Source organism: Martes martes, assembly GCF_963455335.1.
Source record: "Martes martes genome assembly, chromosome: 4".
In the NCBI taxonomy this organism is placed as follows: domain Eukaryota; kingdom Metazoa; phylum Chordata; class Mammalia; order Carnivora; family Mustelidae; genus Martes; species Martes martes.
Genome location: NC_137891.1, coordinates 88,702,696 through 88,716,433, shown reverse-complemented (window position 1 = coordinate 88,716,433; position 13,738 = coordinate 88,702,696). Strand labels below are relative to the sequence as shown.

At 35.5% G+C, this 13,738-nt stretch overlaps 1 protein-coding gene across 1 annotated transcript; it reads left to right on the top strand.

Moving 5' to 3' along the window:
* Window positions 1–8,692: 8,692 nt before the first annotated feature.
* On the top strand, window positions 8,693–9,652 carry LOC308341631 (olfactory receptor 5V1-like; the record flags this gene model as incomplete). The annotated part of the gene is made up of 1 exon (XM_080801656.1): window positions 8,693–9,652. One exon carries the CDS (start codon window positions 8,693–8,695, stop codon window positions 9,650–9,652), a length of 960 nt encoding a protein of 319 aa, XP_080657782.1.
* Between the last annotated feature and the right edge of the window lie 4,086 nt (window positions 9,653–13,738).

Genomic DNA, 13,738 nt, shown 5'->3' with positions numbered 1-13,738 from the left:
AGTTAACAGAGAAGAAATTTAAAATTACTGTCATTAATAGGCTAAAAGATTCAATGGAAAAGGTGGACAATGTGCAAGATCAGACAGGTAATTTCAGCAGAGAGATGGAAAGAATAATAAAAGATCAAATGAAAATGCAAGACGGGAAAAAACACTGACAGAGATAAAGGATGCTTCCTATGGGCTCATCAGCTGAAAAAAAAATCAGGGAGCTTGACAGTATGTCAAAGAAATTACTCAAGCCAAAACACGAAGAAAAATAAGAGTAAAAAAACAAAACCCAAAACTCCAGAATATCTGAGCACTATTGTACAACACCAAGTATACATATAATTGGAATCCCAGAAGTAGGATCATAAGAAAATACATCTCAATAGATGTAGAAAAATCATCCAAGAGAATTTAATATCCATTCATGATAAAACTTTCATTAAAGAATAGCTGACAATTTCCATGACTGTTAAAGACACCTTTTAAAAAACTCTATACCCAACATCATATTAATGGTAAAATACTCAATGCTTTCTCCCTAAAATCAGGAATAGGAAAGAATATCCTCTTTAACCTATTTCATTTTGTTTTAATTTACATTTACTTAATGTTGATGTATCTTTTCCTAATTTACTGGCCATTTAGTTGTCGTGTTTTGTAAGGTGTTTGTTCACGTCTCCATTTTTCAATTGGGTTGTTCATTTGTCTTTGGTGTTTCTGTTATTGACTTATAATTATTTAAAATATATTTTGAATATGATGTCTTTGTGAGATAAATATTTTTCTTGTCTCTAGCCTGTTATTTATCTTTAATAGTGTTTTTTAAAGAGCAAAATTCTTAATTCTCATGAAGTAGGATTATCAATTTTTCCTTTAAGTTGGGAGTCAAAATTCTTTATTTTTTATGTGCATATTCAAATATGTATTTCTGATACATGTATATGTGTGTGTACATATATGTATATAGTGGCAACATATAGTTGCTCCAGTTCCTTTTCTAAAAAATATTTCTTTACTATATTGAATGGCTTTAGTAGGTTTACTGAAAATCAATTAATCTTGTTGGTCCATTTCTAAACTCTCTGTTCTGTTCCATTGATATATTTGTTTTTTCTTGCAATAGTGCCATACTATTTTAATCACTTAAAGTTATACTAATTCTTGAGATATGGGAGTATAAGTTTTCCAGCTTTATTTTTGTTCTTCAAGTTTATCCTGATTATTCTAGATCCTTTAAATTTCCATATAAATTTTAGACTCTGCTTGGAGTTTTCTCAAAAAAATTACTGAAATTTTTATTGGGATTGCATTTAGTCTGTAAGATAACTTTTGTCTATAATTTCTCTCAGAGGTATTTTGTACTTTACAATAGAGAAATCCTGTAAATCTTCTGTCAAATTTATTCCTAATTATACTTATTGATAATTAAAGTTATTGTAAATGGTATTATTTTAAATTACATTTCCAGTGTTTGTTGGTTATAGAAATGCAATTGATCTTTGTATACTGACCTTGCTTCCTGTGATTTTTAAATATTATTTTGTTAATTCCTTTTGATTTCATACAGACAAAATTATGACATCTGTAAATTAAATCAGACTGACATCTTTCTTTCGAATAGTTTTGTCTTTTACTGTTTTTCCCTTATTGCCCTGGCTAGAACCTCAAGTATAGTTTCAAGTAATGATGAGAGTAAACATCCTTGTTTTGTTTTACATATTATGCAGAATATGTCACAATTAAGTATGATAGTATGTGTAAGGTTTTTGTAGATACACTTTACCAGATTGAAGAAGTCCTAATTTATTGCCAGTTTGTTGGATTTTTTTATTACAAATGGGTGAAGACTTTTTCAAATGCATTTTGTCAAATGTGAACATGGAGATGTTCAGTTTTTCTCCTTTATTCTATTTATATGAGGATGCCAATGATTTTTAAGTGGAAAACAAGCTATATTCCTGGGATAAACCATAATTGTTAATGGTGCATTATCCTTTTTAAGTTACTATTGGATGTGATTTGATAATATTTTGTTCAGAATTTTTGTGTCTATATTCGTGAAAGATATTAGCTTGTAATTTCCTTTTCTTATAAGGACCATATCACATTTTGGTGTCAGGATTATGCTGTTATCGTAATATATTTTATATTACTGAATTTTTTGTTTACTTATTCTATCATTTTTAATGAGAGAAGAGTATTAAAGTCTTCAATTGTGACTGTGAACTTGCCCAACTCTGTTGTCAATATTTTGGTTATGTTATTAGATGCTTTTTTTTTTAAAGATTTTATTATTTATTTGAGAGAGAGAGAGAGTCACAGCCAGAGAGGGAACATAAGCAGGTGGCATGGGAGAGGGAGACGCAGGCTTCTTGTTGAGCAGCGAGCCCAATGAGGAGCTTGATCCCAGGACCCTGGGATCATGACCTGAGTCGAAGGCAGACGCTTAATGACTGAGCCACCCACATGCCCTTGTTATTAGATGCTTTTAAAATTGTTATGGTTTGTTAAATTTTTTAATTATTTTTTATTTTTTAAATTTCTTTTCAGTATACCAGAATTCATTGTTTATGCACCACACCCAGTGCTCCATGCAATACATGCCCTCCATCAGGTTCACCCAACTTCTCAGGCTCACCCAATTTCCCACCCTCTGCCCCTCCAAAACCCTCAGATTGTTTATGTTTTCTTGATAAATGGATCCTTTTATTATTATAAAAATTCCTTTTTACTTTTGGCAATCTATCTTAAAGCATACACATCAACTTGTTTAATGTTTTCTTTTAAATTCTGTATTTGTTCCCATCCTTTTATTTAACATATCCAAGATCTTATATGTAAAGTACAGTTCCTGAAAAGGGGTATAGTTGGTTTATTTTTAAATCCAGTCTAACAATCTCTTTTTATTGGAATTTTTAGTTCATTTATATTTCCTGGTATTACTAATATGGTTGAATTAAGTCTAATATTTTACTATTTGTTTTCCATTTGTCCCATCTACCCTTGGTGCCTTCTTTTGAATTGAATTTTTATTCTTGTTTTATTCCATTTCATCTGTCAGTTTTTGGATATACTTTGTATTAGTTTTTAGTGCTTAGTCTATGTATTTTATTATACATTATTTACTTAATATAGTCTACCTTGAATTAATATTTTATGACAATGTATATTGTAAGAAAAATACAAAATATTTTATCATGTTCTCATCCAACCTTTGTGTTGCTATTGTTATATATTTCATTTCTATTTATGTTATAAGCTCTCTAATGCATGCTATTATTTTTTTTCTAAATGGTTAGAGTCTTTTAAAATTATTTTTTAAATGTTATATTTGCCCACTTATATTTTTTAATTATTTTTTTATTATTCCATTTCTGACATGAGCCCTTTTATTTCAATCCTTATTTTAGTCATGAAAATATTAAGCAGAGACTAAGTAACTTGCCCAAAATCTCATAACTAAAGGATGACAAAAGTGAGTTTTGATCCTAAGAAATCTAACTCCAGAGTTCACAACTTGACCAGTATAGTATGCTATATCCATCATTACTGCATTTGGAACAAGCTTCAAAGCTGTAGTTTACAAAAGCCTTTTCTACAGCCTTGGGTGGTGGCCTTAGAAATCTGTTCACATAATCATGTTGCTAGAAGATTTACTAAAGTAAAATATTTTTACATAAAAAAAGAAAGCCCCCCAAATGGTACATTTCAAAACTTGGCAAATCTGGATTTCTTTCTGAACCCATGTAAAATAATTTGAACTTCATTTGATAGAGAATGTAGGCCAGTGCAGGATTTTAAGGTAGAGAGGGGCTAGAGGTATTTTAGGGTTTAGAGAGATCACTGCTTTCAACAAGACAGCATCTGAGAATATGATTTCCAGTTTAATGTTGATTGAACACGTTTGTAGGGAGGCTGCCCTTCAGGTTAAGAGATCAAGGTTGCTGATTAAATAATTTGGTAAATCCTTCTGTCTCTTCAGTAGTTTGGAGACACAAATTTGGGGCACATTTAAAAGTTAATCAAGTAACATATATCAATTGGGGTTCTAACAAGATAGCTTTTGCTGTAATTGATAACTTATATGAGAAAAATAAAAATAAGCTAGGTTTTATGTTTGCTTTCTTACTAATGAAGATAATTTATTATATAAAAAGCCAATATAGAGGGGTGCCTGGGTGGCTCAGTGGGTTAAATCCTCTGCCTTCGGTTCAGGTCATGATCCCAGGGTCCTCGGATTGAGCCCTGAATCGGGCTCTCTGCTCAGCGGGGAGCCTGCTTCCCTTCCTCTCTTTCTGCCTGCCTCTCTGCCTGCTTGTGATCTCTGTCTGTCAAATAAATAAATAAAATTGTAAAAAAAAAAAAAAGCCAATATAGAGTAAGAGGTTAAAATTCTCAATGTGTAAAGTTTTGTACTCTAAAGATTAAAGTAGATTGATTGGCATGATGGGTTGATATTCACAGTTTAGGAGAGAGATATATGGAAGAATAATTAAGCATAAGTAGGCAAAATGGAAAAGAATTAGACTAGATTTTCTCACAGGAAATATAATGAATTCCATAATAACCTAAAACATAGATATATTTATTCATTCAACAAATATTTATTGAGCATAAGCTGTATGCTAGGCTCTCTCTTAGGTATTAGGGATAGAAAATGACCAAAACTGAGCCTCAGGCCTCATAGAACTTATACTACAAACAGAAGTGAATAGATCAATAATTTCATGCCAAGTGTAGCATAAGTGCCACAAAAAGAGGTAAAGCAAAGTAAGGGGATAAAAAGTGATGTGACTTCTATTTTAAATAGAATTGTTAGAAAAAGTATCCCCGAGACTGTAACAGTTCAGGAAAAACCTCAATGAAAATAGGAGATGGAACAAGCAAATATCTGGAGGGAAAGTGTTTCTGGCAAAGGAAATAGCAAGTACAAGCCCTTGAAATGGGAAGGTGCTTGGTGTTGTTAAAAACAGAAAGCAGCTCTGTGTAGCTCAAGCTAAGTGAGCAAAAGGGAAAAACAGTGGGAAGTAATATCAGAAAGGCAGTCAGAGGTCAGATCCCATAGATTTCGTAGGCCAAGGTGTGATCTTTAGATTTCAGATAAGTTAAATGGAAAAACTTTGGAAGGTTTTGAGTTTAGGAGTGGCATAATTTAGCTTACATTATAAAAACTCACTCTGGCTGCTGCTGCTGTGTGGAGACAAATTAAATGGGAACAGGGATGGGAAGAAAGTGGAAGTCTGCTACAGTGGTTGATGCAAGAGAAATTGGTGGCTCAGACTGGGTTATCAGTAGTGACTGTATTGAAAAGTGATCATATTTATACAATTTTGAAAGCAGAGTCAAAGAAAATATATTAAAATATTTTTGTATGGATTAAAAATAATAACCATGATAACTGCAGTTGATTGAACATCTGTTACATACAGGGCACATTGCTTATATCATGTCATGCTACTTTTTGAGAATGCAGTCATCAAACTGGGAAACAGAGGAGTCAAGTTGACTTAGCCACCATCTACATCTAGTAAGTGAAAGTAGGATATCTGGCTCAAGATGTCTCACATTCAAGATTGAAAAAGGTACAGAAATCATACTTGAATGGCTGTGAACCTATCAGAATGGATAACTTAACAGAAAGCTAGTAATTGTACTAATTATTTTTTCAAGAAACATGCAATGCTTGATTGAGGTTAAATCTTGGCACATAATATAAGTGAAATAATATAATATATTTTTAAAGATTTTATTTATTTATTTGTCAGAAAGAGAGAGAGGGAGAGAGTAAGCACAGGCAGGCAGAGGCAGAGGGAGAAGCAGGCTCCCCGCTGAGCAAGGAGCCCGATGTGGGACTCAATCCCAGGACGCTGGGATCATGACCTGAGCCGAAGGCAGCTGCTTAACCAACTGAGCCACCCAGGTGTCCCGAAATCATATATTTGCCTTTCTGTGTCTGGCTTAGCATAATGTCAGCATAACCTTTTCAAGATCCATTCATGTTGTAGTATATATCAAAATTTTGTTCCTTTTTTTTAAAAAAAGATTTTATTTATTTATTTGACAGAGAGCACAAGTAGGCAGAGAGGCAGGCAGAGAGAGAGGGAGAAGCAGGCTCCCCACTGAGCAGAGAGCCTGATGCAGGGCTCAATCCCAGGACCCTGAGATCATGACCTGAGCTGAAGGCAGAGGCTTAACCTACTGAGGCACACAAGTGCCCCAATTTTGTACCTTTTTATGGCTGAATGATAGCCCATTATAAGCATATATCACAAAATGTTATCCTAACATTCTTCAATGAACACTTAAGTTGTTTTTGGCTATTGTGAATAATTATGCTATGAACACCAGGATACAAACACCTGTTCAAGTCCCTGCTTTCAATTCTTTTGGATATGTACCAAGGAATAGAATTTCTGGGTCATATGGTAGTTCTATGTTTAACTTTTTGAGGAACTGGCAACTGTTTCCCATAGTAGATGTGCCATTTTACATTCCTGTCAACAATTCCTGAGGGTTCCAAATTCTTCATATCCTCATTAACATATTTTGTTTTCCATTTTCTTCATTATAATCATCCTGATGGGTGAAAAGTGGTAGCTCAGGTTTTTGATTTGCATTTCTCTAAGACTAATGATATTAAGCATCTCTTCATGTTTTTATTGGCCATTTGTATATTATCTTTGGAGAAATGTCTATTAAAGTCCTTTGCTTATTTTTGAATTGAGTTCTTTTTGATTATTGTTAAATTCTAGGAGTTTTTATATATTCTGGATATGAGTCCCATATATGATATATGATTTGCAAATATTTTCTATTTTATAGGTTGTTTGCTTGCTTGATAGTGTATTTTGATGACACTTTCTTAATCTTGATGAAGTACAATTTATCTATATTTTTTCTTTTGTTGCCTGTATTTTTGGTGTCATATCCATAAAATAGTTGCCAAAACTAATAGCATAAAGATTTTCTTCAATGTTTTCTCCTGAGAGTTTTATAGTTTTTGCTCTTAAGTTTAGGTCTTTGATCCATCTTGAGTTAATTTTGTGCATAGTGTGAGTTAATTTTGTACACTTTATTCTTTTGTATGTGGATATCCAGTTTTCTCAGAACCATTTGTTGAAAAGACTGTCTTCTCCCTCATTGAATGGTCATTTTCAACAAAAGTTGAACATGTGAGATTATCATTTTATATGTGTAAGAATTTATGTGAGAATTTATTTCTGGGCTCTCCATTCTATTTCATTGGTTTATATGTCCATCCTTATGCCAATACCATACTGTTTTAATTACTGTAGCATTGTAGTAAGTTTTGGAGTCAGGAAATGTGAGTCATTCTTCCTTTTTCATAAAAGGAAAGTTTTTGTTTTGTATGTGTTTGTACAGGTGTTTGTATGTGTGTGTACAGGTGTTTGTATCCTGGTGTTCTATTCCGGTCTCCTTGCCTGAATATGAATTTGAAGATTGATTTTTCCATTTTTGTGGGAAAAGGATACTGAAATTTTGATAGGGATGACATTGAACCTATACATTACTTTGGATAGTACTAACATCTTAACAATATTAAGTCCTTTCATCCATGAACATAGGTGCCTTTTTATTTAGTTGTCTTCTTTAATTTCTTTCAGCAATGTTTTGTAGTTTTTAGTATACAGACCTTTCACTTCCTCAGTAAGATTTATTGTAAGCACTTAATTCTTATAGATATTACTGTAAATGGAATGGATTTCTTAACTTCCTTTTTGGATTGTTTATTGCTAGTATATAGAAACATAACTGATTTTTATGTGTGCAACTTTGCTGACTGTTTATGAGCTCTAATAATGTTCTTGTGGATTCTTGGGTATTTTCTATATATATAGGATCATGTCATCTGTGAATAGAGATAGTTTACTTCTTCCTTTCTAATTTTGGAAATTTTCCTTCTAATATTTTATTTTAATTCCAGTATCATTAACATAGTGTTATCACTTTTAAGTGTACAATATAGTGGTTCAAAAATTCCATACATCATCCAGAGCTTATCATAACAAGTGCTCTTAATATTTTAAAGCAACAAATAGAGATCAAGATTTACATAACTGCAAAAAATAAACAAAAAACAAAAACCCACTACTACAATTGTGAACACCAAAAGGTAACACTGGCTCTGATTCTGCAGGTGAGTGAATTTTTACTTATGTCTTTATACATTTATTTTTTTTAAAGATTTTATTTATTTATTTGACACAGAGAGAGAGCACAAGCATGGGAAGCAGCAGCCAGAGAAAGAGGGAGAAACAGGCTTCCCACTGAGCAAGGAACACAATGCAGGGCTCAATCCCAGGACCCTTGGAGGCAGGTGCTTAATGACTAAGCCATTCCAGGTGCCCCTGTCTTTCTACATTTAAAAGAATTTTGCAATGAGATGTTATTTCTTGGGGGAAAAAATGAAAGAAAAATGAGATGCTTACCAGAAAGGGCAACAATCACAGATATTACTAAGACAATGAGATCAAGCTACATGAATTTGCTCTAATGAAGAGGTTAGTGGTTTATTGCTGGATTTGACCAACATTTTAATGTTGGATTGACCATTTATTTTCACCCACCAGCAGTGATGTAAATCCATGGGAGGTCCCTGGGCCTGAACTGGCTGGATTTGTTGAGTGAGAAGTTGCGATCTCTCTGAAGACTTTCCTACAAACCTCATTGTTTTGTAGCTATGACACCATTTGAAATGAACAATCAAACAGATGTAACGGAATTCATCTTCTTGGGATTTTCCAACCACCCCAAACTACAGGGTTTGTTTTTCCTGGTTTTCTCAATCATTTACCTGACAACACTTGCGGGGAACATGCTCATAATAACAGCCACTAGAATCAGTCTTGCTCTCCACACTCCAATGTATTATTTCCTCAGCAACCTGAGTTTCTTAGACATCTGCTATACATCCACAACCATTCCAGTCATGCTGGTGAACTTCTTCCGGAAGAAGAAGACCATTTCATATGAGGGCTGCCTTTCCCAGATTTTCTTCCTCGTGACATGTGCCGGCACTGAGGGTGTCTTATTGGCTGCTATGGCATATGACCGCTATGTAGCCATTTGCCACCCTCTTCAATATCCAATCTTCATGAGTGTGAAGGTCTGTGTTTTTTTGGTGACTGGGTCCTGGCTGTGTGGGCTGGTGAATTCTGTGACACACACGGTACTGGCAGCCACACTCACGCTCTGTGGACCCAACCAAATCAGCCACTTTCTCTGTGACATTCCACTGCTCCTGAAGCTCTCCTGCTCAGACACAGCTCTGAATGAATCTGTGCTCCATGTGGCCAGTGCCACCATTGGCCTGAGTCCCTGCCTGTTTACTGGAGTGTCCTACATACTCATTATCTCTGCCATTCTTAGGATTCCCTCTGCTCAAGGTAGGAGTAAGGCCTTCTCTACCTGTGCATCCCACCTTACTGTGGTAGTGGTCTTCTTTGGAGCAGCCAATTTCAATTATGACAGAACCAACATAGGCTACAACCTGGACATGGATATCCTGACTTCTGTGTTCTTCTGTGTTATAACCCCTATGTTGAACCCCATCATATACAGTCTGAGAAACAAGGAGGTCAAAGGTGCCCTGAGGAAGCTAACTAGGGAATGTGGGCTCTCTAATGAGATCAACAATTAGATGAAGTTTTCATTCTGAAAAATTCCTTACATAATAAAAACATGGGCCTTTTAGCTGCAATTATAACAGTGGTGTCTATATAGCATCTTCTGACAACTGTAATGCTCCATTCCACCAGGACAACCAGCTATACCTGTGCCAAGCATTTCACACATTGTGATCTAAAATTTCGTGTGTTCTCCAATCCACTGATATGAGAACATTTTCATAATCCACCACCGCTCCAAAAAAAAATCCAGTACCCACATATTTTAAAAAGAAATCATCCCCCCGTATTTGCCCATTTTAGTAGCACTAAAAAACCACTAATCTGCTCTCTGTGTCTATGGATATCCCTATTCTACCTGTTTCACATAAATAAAATCATATAGTATGTGCCTTGTGTGTCTGGCTTTTTTCACTTGGGGTGTTTTCAAATCCCATCCATATTGTAATATGTATTGGTATTTCATTCACTCTAATTGCCGAATAATTTCCATTTTATGGATATGCACATTTTACTTATCCATTCATCACTTAATAGACATTTTGTTTATTTCCATATTTTGGCTATTATGAGTAATATTGCTATGAACATTTATGTACCACTGTTTAGTGAACATATATTTTTATTGTTATGGAATTTATACCTATGAGTGGAATGGTTGGATCAAATGATAACCTTATTTTTACCATTCTGAAGAAGAGCCAAGTTGTTTTCAGAACAGTGCACCATTTTACCTTACTAAGAGCAGTATATGAGGATTTTAATTTCTCTACCTCCTCACCAACACATTATTATTATATGTTCTTTTTGGTACACCCATCCTAGTATGTGTGAAGTACTTTATCAATGCAATTTTGGTTTGCATTTCCCTGGTGGATAATGATTTTAAGGACTTTAATAAGCACCACTTCTGTACTTCTCCTTCATGTACAGAAAAATTCACGTTGCTAAGGGAGTGTTTGAACTTTAAACACTTAACTCTTGACACTATCTAATGTTTTTATCCTAATTTTGGTGAAGTAAAATACAAGATTTTCAAACTTACAACCTTTTCCCCCACTATAACGTACAGAGCTGTTTGATGGCTCTGCTTTTTTCTCCTTTAGAACTCCATATTAATAATGTCATCATCAGATCAGAGTACTGCCAGAAATTTGAGGACATGAAGATGTAAGGATGTTGGTGGGGAAGAAAGGAAGCACCATATCCAGGTGAGCAGCCCTAACTAGGAGGGGCTTAGTGCCAAAACAGTAGGTTGTTAGTACGATAGCTCCAATATACATGCACTGGCAGAGCATAGAGTATGGAGGAGTCCAAGTCTGAGGGGAAAACTCTCTATGCTTCATGGAATCCAACCAGATAAGCTCACACCCACACTTCCCTCTCTTCTTCCTGATGATAATAAGGAGAAGCCAATCTCATAAGCTTCCATCACCTCCAGCTTCCTAATAGAAATCTAGTACTGAAAATTACTCATCAATGTCCCTAAAGAGAAAGGAAGATGAACTCCTCATTGCATGCTGGGAAAAGATGATTGCCACAACTTTAATGAATCCAAGAGAGAATTAATTGTTCATCACTTCTATACTTTCTATTCAGGCTGTTGCCCTTGAGTTGTGTTTCCACTCTGAGGAATCCCAGAACAGCTGCTTAGAGGTGACATGGGTATTCTCAAAAGATTGGTCCACAGGCATTTATAAAAGTCCATTCTAGAAAAATGAATTCACTGAGAGATCAAAGAACTTTTGACTCCTGCATTAGGCAATGAATATGCTCAAGGCATCTCCTGGAATGGCACATCCTTCAAGTGAGACACAGCAGTTGGCAGTTTGTTTTTCCAGAGAGTATCCTTTTCATTCCAGGAACTAGAGTAAAGAGCAGCAAGCCCTGCTTACAAAGCAAGAAAGGCTTTCTCTTTAAGATTTATTTATTTATTTATTTATTTATTTATTTATTTATATGAGAGAGAGAGAGGGAGAGCAAGTGGGAGGAGGGGCAGAGGGAGAGGGAGAGGGGAAGCAGACTCCATGCTGAACACAGAGCTTGACTCAGGGCTCAATCCTACGACCCTGAGATCACGACCCAGGTGAAACCAAGAGTAGGATATTCAACTGATTGAGCCACCAAGGCGCCCCCAGAAAGGCTTTCTGTGAGAGCGAATGGTAAGTAGTTTATTTACCATCACAAATGAGAAAATTGTGCCCTGTGTCAGGATATATCTACCTCTTAAGAGCATATTACAAAATATTGTGCATATTTTCATTATCATTTTGATGGCATTTATGTAATGACATATTTTAAATATTTTTCCATTCATATGTCAATTTCTACAATAGCAGAGTAGAATTCTACAGTACCAGAGTAGAATTACTTTAGCCATTATCTACTCTAAACCTGAGGGGAGCCTGAATTCCACCATGAAATAATATGATTTAAAATTTTGTTTATAGTAAATAATACGGAATACAATGTGTTAGTCCTTTATTTTTCACAAACAGGACATAAAGGACTAATTTTCAGGGAGAAAGCATAGGGACATTTTTATATGATGCATTATAATGTGATAATAGGCACACACAAAATATTTGTTTAATTTAATATAATTAAATTTGCATAACACTTCTATTTGGAAACATTCACTAGCTGGACATTTTTTTTAAGGTTTTTATTTATATATTTGAGAGAGAGCATGAGCCTGGGGAGGGGCAGAGGGGGATGGAGAGGGAGAATCTCAAGCAGACTCCCTGGTGAGCTCAGAGCCTGATGTGGGGCTCAATTCCAGGATCCTGAGATCATGACCTGAGCCAAAACCAAGAGTCAATCACTTAACCCATTGAGCCACCCAGGTGCCCCCACTAGCTGGACATTCTTATCTTTATGTTGCAACTGACTGATGTTTGGGAGGTATACTGCAAGCAATTTATTAACTGTAATAGAGCCTAAAGTTTGTGAATGATCTCCTTTCCCCATAGTCCCTTTGTTAGCAACCTCATAGAGTCAGGGTTATTCCTATATAATTTCATTCTCATTCATTTGCTTTTGGGAGGATTTATTGACTGGGAAAGGGAAGAAGCAGAATTGTTGCTGTTTGATTGGAAACAGCCAATGCCACCACAAGGTTTCCACGGGACCTCTGTTCTTATGGTAAAGGAGAATGTCAAGATCAGCACAGGCCGTGGGGTCATGGTGCCACATTTATGTCCCCACAGGCTGTTATTTTTCTCAGGTCAGGAAGATGTTTGTACCCAAACAACTGGATCTAAATGTCCTCCCAATTTCAGCAGAAATGTCCCTTCTCAATCTCTTTTTTCTCTGTGGACCAAAGTTTTTTTTTTTTTTTTTTTTTTCCTGTTCTACTGACTTTAGTCTGGGTTGTTAGTGAGCAGACTTTATTTCTCAAGGTTTGGTTCCCCATTCAGCTTTAGTAGGCAGGGGAATCAGATGCCATTGGGGGTATCAGGCTTTGTGATGGTGGGGTCAAAGACCTGATATGCCCCTCCTGGAGAGGTGATTGGTGAAGGTCAGCCCTTTTCCATTCTGACAATCATATTCATAGAAAGAAACTCAAATTTTAACAATGGCTTTATATTGTCATGGGACAGGCTAGGGAAAGGATGTGATTTCCTATGAGGCCCCTATAAAGCCACCTTCTTCTCAAACCTAAGACTAAATACATTGGTTTAGAGATGCTGATCTATACCATGTTTGAGGCAGAACTGATGCTGAGAAATCTTAGCCTGTCGAACACCACAGGGCTCTCAGGCTGGGACCACCCAGAGAGAGGAACAACTGGTGGAAAAGTAGTCAGTAATTTGACTCTTTTTATATGCAGAATTCCAGGAAATTGGTTTGAATGGTGTTAACATTAACTTTTGGTTTTTTGGTTTCCTTAATGTTAATTTGGATGAATTCTCAGGAAACTAAAAAGATATAGATATTTTTCCCTATTTGGTTTTCTCTCTCTCTTCATTCCATTGAACATTCTCTATAGACCATGAGTTGAAAAGGTAATGGCCTCCAGAATTAGATAGACCTGGGTTAAATTCCTGGCTTGCTTAAGTAGCTGTGCAAACTTAAGTATCAGTTTCCTCACCTGCAAA